The sequence below is a fragment of the Rhincodon typus genome, chromosome 37, assembly GCF_021869965.1.
Source record: "Rhincodon typus isolate 14 chromosome 37, sRhiTyp1.1, whole genome shotgun sequence".
Classification (NCBI taxonomy): Eukaryota; Metazoa; Chordata; class Chondrichthyes; order Orectolobiformes; family Rhincodontidae; genus Rhincodon; species Rhincodon typus.
Genome location: NC_063368.1, coordinates 7,433,716 through 7,452,287, shown reverse-complemented (window position 1 = coordinate 7,452,287; position 18,572 = coordinate 7,433,716). Strand labels below are relative to the sequence as shown.

The window sequence follows — 18,572 nt, the reverse complement described above, 5'->3', positions numbered from 1 at the left end:
GAAGGGTCACCGGACCCGAAACGTTAACTCTGTTTTCTCCTCCACAGATGCTGCCAGACCTGCTGAGCTTTTCCAGCAACTTTGTTTTTGGTCCTAAATACTCATAATTACCTTCTGACTCTGTGGTTCAATGAGGACTTTTTTTCCATTCATAAAGCCAACATCATTGAACAAGGCCTCATGTACAGCACTTATTGTAAGTCACCAGCAATTGGTAGAGGCGCAAATTTTTCATCAGACTTACTGGGGGTTGCAAGACTAATAACCAATTGGTCAGAACTGTATTATTGTATGATTAGGATCTGACATGCACTTTTCTTTAAGGTTTATTTCTATTGCAGGGATTAAACTCAATGAAGATGAGGCACATGGGCATACAACTCCTGAAGATTTTATTAATACTCGCGTCTCATGTGGATTGGGCGAAAGGAATCTTGAAAAGCACCCCTACCTTGAACATTGCCGTGATCCTTGGCGGCACATCCTGTGAGATGGACATCAAAGATGTTTTGAACAAAGATGATTTCCAACATTTGCCCATTGATCCCAACGTGGTGCAGGTGACTGTCAATGAGACTGACCCCAAGAGTATCATTACTCGTGTGTGTGATCTCATGTCTGGGATGAAAATGCACGGTGTGGTTTTTGGTGATGACACAGATCATGAGTCCATTGCAGAAATTTTGGATTTTATTTCAGCTCAGACTATGATCCCAATTCTTGGAATACATGGTGGTTCCTCGATGATAATGGCTGACAAGGTAGGAACTAACTTTTATCCATTTGAGTTGCTCAGTGCTGCGAAAAGCAATACATTTCTACTGTTGACACCCAATTTTAACGGGTATATATAACATCAATTACTTAAAGGTGAAAACTCTCTTCACTCACCATCACTGTGGCTTTACTTCAGTTACCAGCAATAGAAGATCCCATTTTTGGCCACTGTGATTCATTTTCACTTTCTCCACCAGCCATCCAGTTTGTTGTTTGAAGGTGTTAGCTGGAGAGATGGTGGAAGCAAAATCCATAACAACTTTCAAAAATAATTCATAGAAAAGAAAACATTTCCAGGACAATAGCGAACGAATAGAGTAATCTGAATAGCTAACTGGATAGCTCTTTCAATGGGCCAAAAAGCCTCTCTCTGTGCTGTATGTTCTAATTTAGTCTGGTAGCATTTTATTCTTCTCTGGGAATATGTGTTGGTACTGCTCAAGCATGGCGGATACTTACAGCCAAGAGAGAGAGGAGTCAAGCGTCCCACCATTGATACTGTGCTAACCTACTGCACAACCTCTTTTTATGTCACAATGATTCCTCTGTTGTCACATTATATCATGACAAGGAAGCAAAATCACACTCCATATTTGATTTTATTTTGCATGAGTACATTCTCTTTTCCTGAAATGCATTTCCTCCACTTTCTGATTATCTGTGGGAAAAATTCAATACTTGTAACCAAGATGGTGTGTGTCATGTGCTTCCTGACACTACATATCAATTTAAGGTGAGTGCAAGATTGCACTGATAATGTCTTCCTCCGGTTTTACGCTTCTCCTCTGAAGGACATGAATTTTTTGAGAGAGTGCGGCAGAGACTTACATGACTTAAGGGGAGGCAGTAATGTAGTGGTAGTATCACTAGACTATAAATACCAGAGTGCCAACTAATATTCTGGAGCAGCAGTTCAAATCCCCTCATGGTATTATTGAATTTGAATTCAACAATATGTTGGAATAAATAGATAACCTAATGGTGACCATATATCCACCGCCAATTGTTGTAAAAACCCATCTGGATCACTGATGTCCTTTACAGAAGGAAATCTGCCATGATTACCCTGTCTAGCCTACATGTGACTCTAGAGCCACGTTAATGCAGTGGGCTCTTAATTGCCCTCTGGAGAATTAAAGGTGGGCAATAAATGCTGGCCTAGCCGGCAAAACCCACATCCCCTGAACAAACAAACAAAAATAAAATCTTTAAGTGGGGAGTGATTTTAACTACAAGATCAGGTTAAAGGAGCTGGTGTTCATCTTCTTGAAGCAAGGGAGATTTCATAGAGTTTACAAGATGATGATGAGTGAGATAGGGTGGAGGAAGAAAAGCAACATTCATTGCCAGACTTCAATTTAAGGTTCTGGGAAAGAGATGCAGATGGAATATGTACAAGAACTTTTTTTGCTTAGTGAGTGATAATGTCATGAAACTCAGCTGACAAGGCTGGTGAGAATGCAGATCGAATAGCTTTGAAAGGAAATTGGATAGGTAATGTTAGGAAATTAACTTGCAGGCTACAGGGATATAGAAGGGGAAGTAGGACTAACTGGAGACTGGATTGCTTGACAGACAGCCAAAGACTTGATGAGCCGAATAACCCTCTTCTGTAAAGACTCTTTGAAGTAGTAGCTATCCTTTACCTGAAATTAATCCATAGCCACACACCAGAGACTGCCCAGACCTGTAGACCATCTGGGTCTTGTGTCCTGTTGCATGGCTCCTCAATTCTGATACAATACTGTAGTAATCAAGTCTTGACCAATCAACTGTTGCTGTCTGATGAAACAAGCATTTACATACAGTCAGAAGGTGGATGATGCTTGCTTATGACAAGAACTTGTACATGGAGTTTATTTCAAACTTGGGATGCATGTTGCACTATAGCTACTGCATGGTTCTGGCTGAGTATAAAGTTGGCATAGGCCTAGTGCAAGGATTTGCAGATTGATATTCAACTTATTTGGTCATGTTATGACATACCTTTTTTGGGAGGGTGGAATAATGGCCTGGTGGTATTATCGCTAGATTATTAATCCAGAGACTTTGGGGACTTGGGTTCAAATCCCACCATGTTGGATGGTGAAATTTGAATTCAGTTAAAAAGAAATCTGGCATTAAGAGTCTAATGATGAGCATGAAACCATTGTTGATTGTCAGGAAAAATTCATGTGGTTCATTAATGTCTTTTAGAGAAGTAAATCTGCCACCCTTACCTGCTCTGTTCGACATGAGACTCCAGACCCACAGCAATGTGCTGACTCTTAACTGCTCTCTGGGCAATTAAAGATGGGCAATAAATGCTGGCCTAGCCAGTGATGCTCACTTCCTGTGAAAGAATATAATTAAGTCTTCCATGGCCATTAAGTCTGAGGTGGGACTTGAACATAGAGGAGGAATGCCATCCAATGCACCACAGAAACGCTTTGCAAGTTCATAAAATAATTTTCAAAAATGGAAATAAAAAACAGGTGTTCATTTGTAAAGGGATAGATTTGGGCAGCAGCAAGTCTACTCTTAAACCTGTCTCCAAACTTGTTTTGACCACATTTGCTGTAACCACTAACAGTTCTGACCTCCAAATTATAATATAGACATCAGCAAAGATACAAAAAGGATTTACTAGAATTTTACTAGAAAGATTTACTAGACTGAGAGATTGTAACTTGTAGAAAACATTGAACAGTGTGCAGTGTGGTGGAGGCATTCAAGAAGACAATTATTTGGATTTAAAAAATGTACATGGATATGCGGTGAAAAGGAGATTGGCACAAGGTAATGATGCTCATTTGTGACATTACTGTATGTTTAAGAAATCATAGAATCCCTACAGTGTGGAAGCATGTCATTCAGCCCATCAAATCACACTGACCGTCTGAACAGCATCCCTCCCAGATCCATCCCTGTAACTCGTGCATTTCCCATGGCTAATTCATCTAGCCTCTACATCCCTGAACATTGTGGGCAATTTAGCATCACCATAACCTATACATCTTTGGACCGTGGATGGAAATCTGAGGATCCAGAGGAATTCCACGCAGACACGGGGAGAATATGCAAACTCCACAGAGACAGTCACCTGAGGGTGGAATCAAACCTAGGTCCCTGATGCTGTGAGGCAGCAGTGCTAACCACTGAGTCACTGTGCCGCATGAGGGTGTGTTCTGTCTTGTTTCTCTTACAGAATGGTGTTGTCACGGTGGTGGCAAAATATCTCTTTCAGACAGGCAGTATATGAACAGCTTTAGTTCTCCAGGCTTTCTACTTAAAGTAAGGCAAAAGAATCATGAGTGGGAGGGGTCAGGTGCACACGGACCAGAAAACATTTTGATTTTGCTTTCAGTTAGTTGGTGTTTTTTTGCTGGCTGCTGGAGCTGAAAGCTTAAGTTTGCTGATGCTGGAATGAGATCTTAGACACAGGGGCTTGCTCTTAAAAAATCAAAAGGACAGATTGTTTCTTTTGGTTTCCTTTCTATTGGACTGGAGAGAGACAGCATGTGAGAATAATAACTGTGTTGCTGAATTTCCTTTGCCCAGTGCTGCATATATTGGAACAGTTGATGATTAGTGGTTAAATAATATATAATCTTGTTAAGTTATTCGCACTGAGTAAAATTATCCCAATTCCTCTTTTTGTTATATTTTAACTGTGTTGTAAGAATAAAGTGTGTTTTGATTAAAGCTTAGTGGTGGACTAATTGAATCATATTTGGAACACAGCACCTTACAAATGCCTTTAAAAAATATAAAAGTTAGACTCTGGGCTATCCCCATAATATACTTTGGGGAGTCTGGTGTGGTCCATAACATCATTGAAAAACTAGTGTGGACATGATTGATCAAAAGGCTCCCATCTGTACTGTAACGCTTCTGGGGTTCTTTGGTTCAAATAAGGAAACCAAAAGTGCATACAGTAATTCAGTTGTGATATAACCGAAGACCTGTACAACTCCATTTAAACTGTCTTTTTATGATCAATCCCCTTTGCAATAACCAATAAGTTTCCTTATCCTTCTCATGACTTACTGCACCTGCTCATCAAAATTACAAGATTCATGTACCAGATTCCTCTGCACCATTGAGTTTTGTGATGTGTCTCCGTTTCAATTTAAAGGGCTAGTTGAGATGAATTGTACAGTAGGGGAAAATCAGATAAACACATGAGGGAGAAATGAATAGAAATATTTGGAATTGGTGTTATCAGGAATTATGTGAAAGGAGGTTTGTATGGCGAGAAAGCACTAACATAAATAATTTGGGTTGATTGAACTGTTTATGTATTGAAAACCAAAGACAAAAGGCCAAATCTGTAACATTTTATCTTGCTATTTCTTCCATGTTGACTATTCATCCAATTATTTTTGTACCATGATTAATGTCCTTCGAATGAATTTTGTGCACCGTAACATTTCCATCAATACATATTAAAGTAACCTCAGGTTGGCATATACTTAATTTGTTTTTATCACTTTTCAATAAGATATGTTCAAACCTTATTGTATTCCAATGTACAGAGCTTTCATGGTGTATCTTCAAACCTGATTGAGACTGAGATAAATTAAACACACACCAGATTTCCTTCATCCTCCACCTCTTTTTGACATCAGTAAGATCTCTTGAAAATTGAAATTATTTCATCAGCATTTCAAGTATTGCAAATGTAAGTCAGTTGATGGAATCTTCTGAGTCCAAAAGGGGCAGAGAAAATTAAATATGTTGTCATCTGGACACATACATGAACTTTTCCCACCTTCCCCCAAGCGGAATGACCCATGGATGACTTTCTTGCTCCAGCTCCTAAATGGCCGATTAGCAACCACCTTAAGACCATTTACGGTCCTATTCCTGCTGCGGGTGTAGGTGGGACAAGTATATATGGCTCATCTGACAAGTTATTCCATGTGGGCTGTGTGCCAATACGGGTGAAAGACTGCCTTTAATCTGCAATTATTTCTGCATAATTGTGGGCGAGGGCATGGACAAGGGGATGGCTATCATCTCTTGCCCCTGCTTCTGACCACCATTGCTCCCATCTCTCTGTAATGGCCACCCTATGAGACAATCTTTCCTTGCCCCGGCAACATTTTTGTTGCTTTGTCACTCCACAACTTTGCAAGCAATGGGGGCGGGGAGGTGGGGGGGTGGTGGTGGTGGGGGGTGCAGGGGGAGATGTTGCTGTAAGAAGTAGTTGACACTACTTCAGTAAATGTTTTTAAAATAAAAGTAGATTTTTTTTTAACAATAAGGGAATTAAGGGATACGGTGTGAACGCAGGTAAGTGGATCTGAGTCCACGAAAGGATCAGCCATGATCTTATTGAATGGCGGAGCAGGCTCGAAGGACCAGACGGCCTACTCCTGCTCCTAGTTCTTATGTTCTTATGTTCTTATGTATTGACTGCAGTCACAGCCTCCTCCAATTGGTGCTAATTTCTAGAACTGCTGGCAATGATCAGTTGCCAATGCCAGGTGGGTTGGGACTTCAGATCCCAGGGCCCTCCGTCCAACATCTCAGGTGCCTCTTGGGCACGGGCCCTCTTTGCTTTTGCAGGCAGCGTGTAAGACATCTGCCTAACAAAGAGCATTCCACTCACAGAATCAGGAGCAGACCAGTCAGTACCTTTTGACTGTTGCATAGGAAAAGAAGAAGGACAGTCAGGCCTTGGAACAGGTTAGCTTGTTCAACCCCTTGATTCTCCTTCAATAATTCAGTTAGAGATTAGCTGATCTGTATCTCAATTCCATTTTCATGCCTTGGCTCCATAATAGTTATATCTCCTGGGGACTGCATATGTGGATATCTGTGTGACCGCTCGCTAAATTTGTAGCTTTTAGAGGACTAGTGAATGACAGAGGCAATTGACAGATGTGACAACTTACACTCTGGAAACTGAATCTGTAACCTCTGCTATAGTGCACAGGACAAGACAGTCAAATTTGGATATGCTTAAACCTTTCAGAGACTATGGACCTGAGTTTTAGCATTGGCTGTGTCTGGGACCAGAGGTAAGAGGGTTCAAAAAAGAACTTGAATATTTGCTGGAAAGAGAGACCAAAGCTTTTTGTCTTGTACTCATCAGGACAAATGCAAGAATGCCAAATTTCAAATGATCACAAAAATTTATAATTAGGAGAGAAGGCTGCTGATTGGCTTATCACAGAGAACTGAAGAACTATCAGATCCCCAAGTTTCCAGGAAATTCAACAAAGACACAAGGCTTGAAAATATTCCTTCTGTTTGCAAAGAACATGTCCCTGTGTATAAATGTATGTCACTTCTAGCAAACATAAATGAACCCTATTATGAGCTTGATTGATCAGCTTAAATTGGTGGTTAGTGTAGCTATAAGTTCACTCAGGATTGTTCAGCAAGTGCTGCCCAATTGCAGAATCACATCCAACAGAAGATGTTTTATATGGGTTTTGCAAGCTCAGGCTGGTTGGGTATCATGCATAGTCTGCCTATTACGAATTATGAATAACTGTAGGAACAAGCTTTTTGAATCCATCAGCTAATAACTGGAGTGTATGGCCTATGTACCCACCAATACACTGGCACTGAAATTGAAACGACATTGTTCAAATGTTGGGTAGGAGTTACAGCAGTTTTTTTTTTGGATTGGTGACAACAGCCAGTTAGTGGAAAACATCACTCATGCAGCCAGTATATAGTAGCAGCATGAAACATCTTCCTTAGCCGTGTTTTTAAAACCCATAACAAAATGTCTGCTGTTAGATGTGAATCTGTCATTGTGTAGCATGGGCTGATAAACTACCTGGAGGTAGCAAAGCTGGAAGTCTGTATTCCAGACAGGCTAAAGGCCTTTTCTGCCTGGGTGCAGCAAACTCAGTTTTAAATGAATATCCTCTTAATCTGTAATGATGTCCTGTAGTTTGAGATTTCCCCACCAGTGGAAACATCTTCTCAACATCTACCCTGGTAAGCCCCATCAAAATCTTGTACATTTCAGTCAGGTCACCCTCATTTTTCTAAAGTCTAATGAATGAAGGTCTAACCTGTTTAGCAGTTTGTGACAAGCCAACCCCCTCCTCCCAGAAATCAGCCTAGTGAATCTCTTTTGAATGGCCTCCAATGTTCGTACATCCTTTCTTAAAAACAGGGACCAAAATTACATACAGCTGTCCAGGTGCAGCTTCACCAATAGACTGTAGAGTTGCAACAAGGTTTTGTTATTTTTAATCTCCAATCCCCTATCTATAAAAGCCAAAATTTCATTTGCCTTCTTAAATACTTGCTGTAGCTGCATGCTAACATTGTATGTTTCATACAGAAGAACACCCAGATCCCTCTGTGCTGCTGTCTTTTTGGAGTCTCCATTTAAATAGTAGTCTGCCTTTTGATTCTTCCTACCAAAGTGCATGACTTTATACTTCCCTGCATTAAACTCCATCTACCAAATTCTTGCCCATTCACTCAACCTGGAAGCCTCAGGTTTTGACTGAATATTCTCCTTAACTGCTTTTGTTAATTGTGGGGTTTTTTTTGGACTGAAATAAATATTTGCTTAAATGTCTGTCACTGCTCATCTGTTAACTCTCCCTTTCATCTTTTTTTCCCCAGCTCACTTCAGACAATCCTTATTTAAGTAGAGCACACAGGTTTGAGGCCCAAGTTGATTTCCCCCAAACTGAATTTGAAATGCTACCATGTTGTGATTGTTAACCTTTCTTCTCCCACAGAGGATCCTTAACTACAAGATGTCTTATTAATCTCATTATCAGATATAAAATATTCTGTTCCTGGGTAGGTTCAGCAATGTTCTACTCTAAGAAATAATCCCTGATGCACTCTACAAATTTGTCTTCCATGTTATGCTGATTTGTCCAGCCAATGTGCAGATTAAAGGCACCCATGATCATTGTCGTGCCTGTCTTGCATGCCTCCGTTATTTCCTGATTTATGCTTTGTCCTATAGTGATACAAATCTTCAGGGGCCTATTGATGACTTCCACCTATGGCTTCTTTTCTTTGCTATTATTTATTCCCATCCACAGTGAATCCAAATTACAATCTATTAAACTTTTATCACTATTTATCACTTCATTGATACATATTTTATTAATAATGCTACCCACCTCCTTTTCATTTTTGCCTGTTTTTTCTTGAACATTGAATACCCTTGAATATTGAGTTCTCAGTCCTGGTCACCCTGCAACCATTTCTCAGTGATATCTATCAAGTCATATTAATTTATTTCTATTTGTACTGTCAACTCATTAATTTCATTATACACAATGCATGCATCCAATGAAGAGCCTTAAGCTTTGACTTTTTACCGTTATTTACTCTGGTTCTATTTTCTGCTGCACTTTGCTGATTATATTTTCTGCCGCTTTCTGCCACACTTTGATTATTGTTCACCGTTTCACTACACTGGTCTTCTGTTCTCTTGGTTCTTTTTGATTTTTTTTTAAACTTCCCTTCAATCAAATCAACCCCCAAGAATTATTGTAAATCCCTATCCAGTTATACAATTTGCCAGGACACAGGTTCTAGCATTATTCAAATGAAGCTCGCCTCAATAAAAAAGATCACCCTCTCCCCAGTACTAGTGCCAGTGTCCCAAGATTCAGAACCAATTTCTCCCACACTAAATTTTCAGCCACACATTTTCCTCTCTAATCTTATTTAGTCTACATCATTTTGCACGTGGCTCAGCTTGGAATCCTGAGATTAATACCTTTGTGACTTTGTAATTTAAACCTGAACTGCTTGTAATCCCTCAGTAGAAACACTTTCCTAATCCTACCTATGCTGTTGGTACCTAAATGGACTGTGAACACTGGATCCTTCCCTCCAACTTCAAGTTCCTCTTCAGCCCAGAAGAAAATGTCCTGAACCTTGGCACCAGGCTTTGCTGCAGAGAACAGTATCTATTCCCCTAACTAGGCTATCCCTTATTACTATTACATTTCTCTTTTCTCCCTTCACTTGAATGGCACTCTGTACCGTGCTGCTGGGGTCAGTTCACTTATTCTCCCTGCAGTCTGTGCCCTCACAGTCGTGAGCAAGAATCTCGTCCCTATTAGACAAGGACATAGCCGAGGCTCCTCCAAAGTTAAATTCTAGATCCCAATAGCTTGACAGTCACATTATCCTGTCCCTGACCACAGATCAAAATTGAATTAATTAATCTTCTAAACTATGTTTGTCTCGTTAAACACGAGCCGAAGTTCCTCAAGCAGCCCACATCCGCAGCACATGTGGTCATCATGGATGACAAAGATGTCCACCAGCTCCCACATACTCCATCTGCAATACATTGCCTGCCCAGCCATCTCTATTCCATTTAATTAATTTGGACGTTAGCTATTTTAAAAGTAAATTTCCTAACCGTACTCTTCAGCTGTAATAATGTCTTCCTGGGTTAAACTATTTGGCAAATCAAAAGAGACATGGAAGAAATACCCACCAATCAACTACCCGTTTTCCTTTGATATATCTGATGGCTGGAAAAGGTTCTCTGGCCCAGTTTTTATCTCTCACCACTGCTGTCCTTCTCATATAGATCCACCCCCCCGAGTCTGCTTCGCAAATGATGCAAACTCACTGTACACTCCTCTCAGTCTCCTTCACAAGTGCTGCTAACTTGCTGCACACTCCTCCCAGTCTTGCAAGTTATGAGGCGGTCATAAGGAGACTATAAACAGATATCAGTGGGTTATGTGAATGGGCAAAAATCTGGCAAGTTAGGTATAATGTGGAAAAATGTGAAATTCACCATTTTGTCAGGAAAAATTAAAGAAAGAGCATATAATCTCAATGGTGAGAGATTACAGAGCTCTGAGATGCAGAAGTATCTGGGCGGACAAGTGAATGAATTGCAAAGGGATAGGATGCAGATACAGCAAGTAATTAGGAAAGCTAAAAGAATGTTTTTGTTTATTGTGAGAGAAATTTAATACAAAAGTACAGAAGCTTTGCTTGAGTTATATAGGGCATTGGTGAGACCTCATTTGGAATACTGCATACCGTACTGGTCTCCTTTTTTTAAGGAAGGATCTATAAAGAAGGTTTACTAGATAAATAACCAGAAATGGACAGGTTGTCTTACGAGGAAAGATGGGTGCACTAGGCTAATATCCACCAGAATTTAGAAGAGTAGGAGGTGACTTGATTGATATAAGTGAGATCCTGAGAGGTCGATATGGAAAGGGTGTTTCCTTGTATGGGAGAATCTGGAACTAGGGATAACTATTTAAAAATAATTGTAACCCAATTAGGACAGGGATAGTTTTTTTTTAACTCACAGAGGGTCCTGAGTCTTTGGAACTCATCTTCTAAAAGGCTGAGGAAAAAGAGTCTTTAAATACTTATAAGGCATTGATAGATACTTGATTAGGAAGGGAAAAAGGTTTATTGGTGGTTGGGGGGTGAAGTATTAAGCAGGATTTTGAAAGAACCAGGTCAGCTATGATCTTACTGAATGACAGAGCAGGCTCAAAGGGCTGAATGGCCTATTCTTGTGTTTGACCCTTATGTTTGTATGGCTGGAGGAGATGAAAATGTCTTTTCAGAGAATGCATTTTTGTGATTTGGAAGGTGCTAGAAAGACAAAACAAAAGGAATGCCTTACATTTATATGGTACATTTCATGGCCACTGAACATCTCACTATTTTTTACAACCAATGAAGTGTCTTTGAGTTGAAGTTGCTATTTTTTTTCCCCTAATTAATTTATTTTTCCTAATCAACCTGGTCAGAAATGTAATTACACATCTCTGGAGCAAGTGGGACTTGAACCAGGGTCTTTCAGTTCAGGAGTAGGGAATACTACCACTGCACCACAAAGATGTATGACAAGTTTGGCTGATTTGTGCACAGCAAACTCCCAAAAACAACAATGTGATAAAGGCCAGGTAAACTGTTTTACTGGTGTTTGTTGAGGGTTAAATATTGGCCAGGATGACAGGGACAATTTCCCTGCTCTACTTCAAAATGATGTTTCATATCTTAGCTGAAAGATAATATCAGCAACATTGGAGCACTCTCTCAGTTCCGCACTGGAGTTTCAAGCATGATGTTTGCACTTAGATCCTGGAGTGGAACTTGAACCCAGACTTTTCTGACTTCTAGACAAGAATGTTACCCACTAAACCTTATAAGTCTGGACAGCAAATTTAGTATTAATTTTCGAGGGAGATTGGATATGTAGTTGAAAAGGAAATAAAAGTTTAATTATGGAGAATGTACAGGAGGAGTAGGACCAAGTGGATAGTTCTTTCAATTAGATACAAGACATAAATCCAAATATTTCTTTCTTTTATGCTTTGTACTGTGACTGGTACAGAAATTATAGAAGATAATGGAATGGGGAAGTTTGGTAGGTTGGCGGACCTGTCTGGTTCATATCCAAGATGTAGCAGTCTGTGCAATACTGTGGAACTATAATTGATTAGAAGTTAATAGAAGATGGAAGGATTTAAGTTAGTATCAGATGTAACCAGCTGAAAGTGTATATTCTGGCCAAGATCCATCCAGGAACCTGCATCAGCCACAAATCACTTCGTATATGATGAAATGGTCATGTAATAAACAGCTGGAGCAGCACAGCATTAGCACTCTAGCCATGTGCAGTCAGAAACTGTACCAATTAATGCTATACCCCTGAGCTCCCTTAGTCGCTACTTTTTACCTTCCCATTTCCCTTGGTTTCAAATGAGCCTCCACATCATCTCCCCATGGTTACAAATGCCTCTTAAAAACGGATTTCCTCTTGCATGGTCCCAACAATTTGCTACACATCTCCTGCTTTCCCCCTATAATCTTGAACATTATTTTTATCCATATAATCATCCAATGTGTCTCTTGAATGCCTCAATTGAACCTGTCTCCACCATCTTTCCAAGCAATGCATTCCATACCCTAACTACTCAATAAGCAAACAAAGAGTTTTCTTCACTTCACCCTTGCTTTTTTTCTGGACCAATTTAATTACCTTTTGTTCTTCCATAAAATGTCTTCAGTTCTTCAATTGGCTGGTTGAGTTCCCTGAAGTGGCAAATGTCCTATGGTGCTATTGGGTCTACAGAGCTGCTGGACAGACAGATTTCTTCCTAGGGTGCAGCTCCTTGTGCCTGAGGGGCCAAAATCCCATCTTGCACTCATAAAGGACACGTAGGTTACCTCAAAGTGCTGCCAGATTACAAGTGCTGACTGATTTCTGGATCAATGAAGTAGCTAGGAGTCTATCCTCTCCATAATCCTTCTAATTTCAACCCTGACTATAATTTTGAGACCGTGTCAATTTGTGAGAATAAATTTTCCCATCCATCTCTATCTCTCTGTTTTTCTTTTCAGTATCTGTCTCTATCTATAATATATTTCAGCCTCTCATTATTAGCTTGAATAAAGCCTGCTCAGCTGTGAACTCACCTTTGGATTATCCCTTTCTACTAATACATCTCTACTTCCTTTTTCTAAATACAAGAATTAATTATGCTTTTGAAGGAAAGTAAGTCAGATTTGATGAGTCAAATTACTTAGTCACATCAAAGTGAGAAGTACCAAAGATTTTTTTCTTGGCAGGCAATCTGACCCAATGCAAATCATTCAATCCAGTGTGACGCAGAGGAATTAAACGTCAGCAGCCACCTCTCCGATCGCAGTCTATCCAACACTAAATGAAAAGGTCGCTTTGTCTATTATCAAACTGTGAATCAATGGGAGCTGGGGACCTGTGGTCCTGTTATCAACAGGGAGTGAAATGAAGCTGAAAGGCTTCACAGCCTCAGCAGCACATAGCCAGCTGTCTCTAAATGTTGTGAAACACTCAAAGGGTCACATTCCAATGTAAAAACATATAGTATGTCAAAAGAAGGGTCACAAAGAAAGGGCAACTTTCCTCGGGAATACTATGCTGTCTTTCTGTCACAAACATCCCAAAGAGATTTTGTTTTGAATTTGGAAAACCTCAACTGAATGCAGCATATGATGGACTCTACCGCCTTGTTTTGTAGATATTGTTCCTTCAACAGCACCTTCCAAACCTTCAATCTCTATCACCTCAAAGGACGAAAGCTGCAGATGAATTGGAACATCACCCCTGTAAACTTCCTGCCAAACCACACACCATCCTGACTTGGAACTACATTGCTATTCCTGTCACTGACTGAAAATCTGGAACTCCCTCCCTAAAAACATTGGACTGCAGCAGTGTAAGTAGGCCTCTTACCACCACATTCTTAAGGGCAATAAGGAATGGACAATATATGCTGGTCAATCCAATGATGTTCACATTTCATGAACAAATATGAAAAATAACTAGGAAAAGGTCCACAGTTGAGTCTACTTGTGAAGCAACTGTCTCTGAGAAAGTTGAACACAGCTACTATTTATGTGATAACACCATAGGAAACAGGAATAGGCCATTAAGCTCCTCAAGCCTGCTCTGCCATTCAGTAGGATTATATTCCTCAAATCCACCTTCCTGCCTTTCCCATTAACACTTGATTCCCTTACTGATCAAGAATCTATCTCAGCACTGAATGTACACAAGGACTCTACCCCCACAGCTCTCTGTGGCAAGGAGTTCCCAGGACTCTCAATCCTCTGAAAGAAGAAATTCCTCCACATCTCATTCTTAAACAAAGGCGCCCCGTTATTCTAAGACTGTGTCCTCCGGTCCTAGACTCTTCCATAAGGGAAGCATCCTCTCAGGATTACCTTGCCAAGCCCTTAAGAATCCCATATGTTTCATGAGATCACTTCTCATTCTTCTAAACTCCAATGAGTAGAGCCCCAACCTGTTTAACCTTTGTTCATAAGGCAATCTCTCCATACTAGAGATCATTCTAGTGAATCTTCTTTCAACTACCTTCAATTAAATGATATTTTTCCTTAAATAAGGGGATTAAAACTGCTCACAGTACTCCAGGTGTAGTCTCACTTGTACAACTGCAGTAAGACTCATACTCTAATCTCCTTGAAATAAGAGCCAACATTCCACTGGTTTCCTGATTACCTGCTGTACCTGTGTGCTAGCTTTCTGATGCTTTAATGACCTTTGCCTGTCCCAAGGTATTTTGCAGCTACAGAGGTACTTTTGAAATGTTGAGGGAAACATAGCAGCCAGTTTGTATACTCAGCAATGAGATAATGACCTGATGGCCTGAAGATGTTTGAAGATGTTCATTCAAGATTAAGTGTTGGCTAGGATACGTGAGAGAATTCCATGGGGTCTTTTACATTCATCCGATGCTGCAGATAGTATCTTAGTTTAAAATCTAATCTGAAAAACAGCACTTCTAAAGTGGTTACCTTCATTTTGTACTATATTCAGATATCCTACTGGGACTTAAACCCAAACCTTCTCAGAGACGAGAGTAGCACCCACTGCGTAATGTGTTTCCTGAAGAACCAATCTTAGACCATTCTGAATCTATCTTTGCTTGTGGAAATCTTCCAAGTGGCATGTACTGACATCTCAAAATGTCATATTTGAAAATGCCACACACATGAAATGTGTGTGTGATCAGACGTACTCCCTGATGAAACCATATATAGGAGCAAGTCACAACTGGTTGGGAACAGTAACGCACCATTAAATAGGCAATACCTTAAATAAAAGCTCACATTTTCTTGTGTATTTCCTGACCAACAGCAGTTGGCTTCAGCACACACTTCCTCTGTAGTATTGATGAGCTTGGATTATCGTGAAAGAGTAGCACAATGCAACTAATTGGATAGCTCCTTCAAAACTAGAATAGGCACAATGGGTCAAGCAGCTTCCTTCATACTGTCTGATTTCTATGTTGTAGACTTGAGGTATTAAATTACTCATTGTATTGTAGTAGCTGGCTCCTTTAAGGACAAGCTCTGAGGGAGGAGCCATGTAACCTGCTTGTCCACTCAGAGATGGAATGGCGGAATCTGTGCGAGGTGTATGGGGACTTGTCCAGCAGCTGAACTGGGGAGCTAGGATGTAAGTACTCTGTAATGTACTCTGTAAATAAGTGCTATTAGTTCTATTAAATTGTTATGTTTATAAGTTACCTGGCAGAACCAAGCTTTGAAGTTATTACAGTCACTGAGCTATCTTCTCATTATTTGTTCCCTGAACTTTTTGATAGTGGAATGACAAGGCTACTTACTGAGGAACAAATGCATTTTTCCACCAGTCTAAATTTACCTGATTTAGACTATCATGTCCTTCCATCTCAAAACAATCAAGATGTAATAGATGCTATGGATATTTGGTTGATCTCCTGATCTCTCTTGTTATGAACAAATGTAGTCTTCAGCTGAAGCTGGGTTAAATAGTAGGAGATAATTTCATCAAAATATGATGACATAATCAGTCCATTCTACCTTAATTTTGTGTTTGCATTATGAATTCTTACATCCACATTTTTAGGGCAAATTTTCTATATAAACTGCTGTATGCATTCTTAGAGACGTTTGCCAGTGGTGGTGCTGCTCAGGAGGGAAAGGCACCATGGTAGTGTGACACATTTACATATGCAATTTCTGCTGCACCTGTCTACTCTTAATGGGGAAGAAAATGGCGGCCAGGGCACACATGGACACACTTTTACAAAATGAATTGACAGATGTTGTACAAATTGCCTTTCTGGCTTTCAGCAGTCTGGAAATGGCCAAAATCACTGGCAGAATCTACAAGATCTTTCAGCTGGAGGATATTCACCTCTCAACACGTGAAGTGTGATTGGATATTGGCATGTGAATGGGAAATGCAACAGCTGCAGTAGTCAGAACTGTTACTGTTTTGATCGTGGCAATTCAGTGAAATCACAGATGGTTTGAGAAAATTGATTTTTTTAAACTGTTTTTTTACACAATCAAACACTGTCCCATGGAGGGGCTGGTGGGTCAGAGCTGGTTTAAGGCAAAGGCCGATCACATTTGTGTGAACATCCTATGGCATCTGCTTTAGAAAGATGCCATCACAATGAACATGCTTTGTTCATTGCCTGTTTTAGCAGGGGTGTAACACAATCATAGAATCCCTACAGTGCAGATACATGCCTTATGGCTCCGAAGAGCATCCCATCCCCAAACCCACTCCCCCAATTTATAACCCACATTAACCCTGGCTAATCCGCCTGGTCTGCACATGCCTGGACACCGGGGCAATTTAGTACGGCCAAACTAACCTGCACACCTTTGGACTGCGGGAGAAACCCACGCAAATACAGTGACAATGTGGAAATTCCACACAATCGCCCAAGGCTGGAATCAAACCTGGGTCCCTGGCACTGTGAGGCAGCAGTGCTAACCACTATGCCACCTACAAGCAATTGAGCTTGACTTGAGTGCTAGGGCTATCAGCTGGCCTGTATACAAGATGTAAATGCAGCCTGTCTCATTTACCATCTGCCAGTTTAAGTGGACAGGGAATGTGGTGTACTTTGACAAGGGTGTGACTTTGCCCCTGCTGTATTTCATATTTTCACAACATTCAATATTCCAAGGTACAGAAAAAGCAAAATCTGATCTAATATTGGTGGCTGTTACTTCTACCAATTATTTTGACACTGATATATTGTTCTGTCTGAGTGACAGATGTCAGTAGTTTTGTTTTAGAACATCTGGAGAAGATTTTTCAATTTCTCACTCAGGTAAGGCATAGGAATAGGATTACACTACTCTGTTCTTTGAAGTTGTGACATAGGAACAGGAGAAGACCATTCAGCCCCTTTAACCAGTTACATAGAAGTAGACCATTCAGCCTATTACATAGGAACAGGAGAAAGCCACTACATTCCTTGAACCTGTTGCTGAAAACAGGAGCAGGCCATTCAGCCCCTTTAACCTGTAACAAAGGGAAAGAAGAAAGTCATTCAGTCTCTTGAGCCTATTATATAGGAGCAGGTGAAGACCATTCAGCCCTTGGGTCTATAATGTAGGAACAGGAGAAGGTCATTCAGCCCTTTGAGCCTACTACGTAGGATCCAAAGAAATATATTTCCCTCCTTAAGACTTCAGTGACAGGGACGTGTGCTTGGAACTCAACTTTTAACAATTTACATCAATAACTTAGATGAAGGTAGTGAAGGGATGGTAGCTAAATTTGCAGGTGACAAAAAGATAGATTGGAAAGTGCATTGTGAAGAAGACATAAGGAGGTTGTAGATGGATATAGATAGTTTGAGTGAGTTGGCAAAAATCGACCGCGTGGACTATAATGTGGGAAAACGTGAAGTTGTTTACTTTGGCGTGAAAATTAAAAAAACCAAAAAAGGGCAACATTTAAATGTAGAACTACTGCAGAATTCTGAGATGCTGAGGGGTATAGGTGTTGAAGTTTTTTATTCATTCATGGGATGTAGGAGTTGCTGGCTGGATGAGTATTTATTGTCCATCCCTAGTTGCCCTTGAAATGGTGGGGATGCACTGCCTTCTCGAAACACTGCAGTTCACCTGCTGTGGGTTGACCCACAATGCCATCTGAGAGGGAATTCCAGCATTTTGACCCAGTGAGAGTGAACGATCAACAATATATTTCCAAGTCAGGATGGCGTGTGACTTGGAGGGGAACTTGCAAGTGTGGTGATCCCATGTATATGCTGCCATTTTCTTTCTAGATGGAAGTGGTCGTGGGTTTGGAAGGTGCTATTTCAGGATCTTTGGTGAATTTCTGCAGTGCATCCTGTAGATAGTACACATTGCTGCTACTGAGTGTTGGTAATAGAGAGAGTGGATGTGTTGTCAATCAAGTGGGCTGCTTAGTCCTGGATGGTGTCAAGCTTCTTGAGTGTTGTTGGAGCTGCACCCATCCATGTAAGTGGGGAGTATTCCATCACAGTTTT

General features: G+C 40.4%; 1 protein-coding gene across 1 annotated transcript in view; it reads left to right on the top strand.

Moving 5' to 3' along the window:
• LOC109922578 (glutamate receptor ionotropic, NMDA 2B-like) overlaps positions 1-18,572 on the top strand; it is a 263,374-nt gene that overhangs the window by 8,879 nt on the left and 235,923 nt on the right. The window contains exon 2 of the mRNA XM_048617643.1: positions 342-761. Within this exon, the coding sequence (XP_048473600.1) occupies positions 354-761 (408 nt within the window). The 5' untranslated portion in view covers positions 342-353. The remainder of the gene's footprint in view (positions 1-341; positions 762-18,572) is intronic.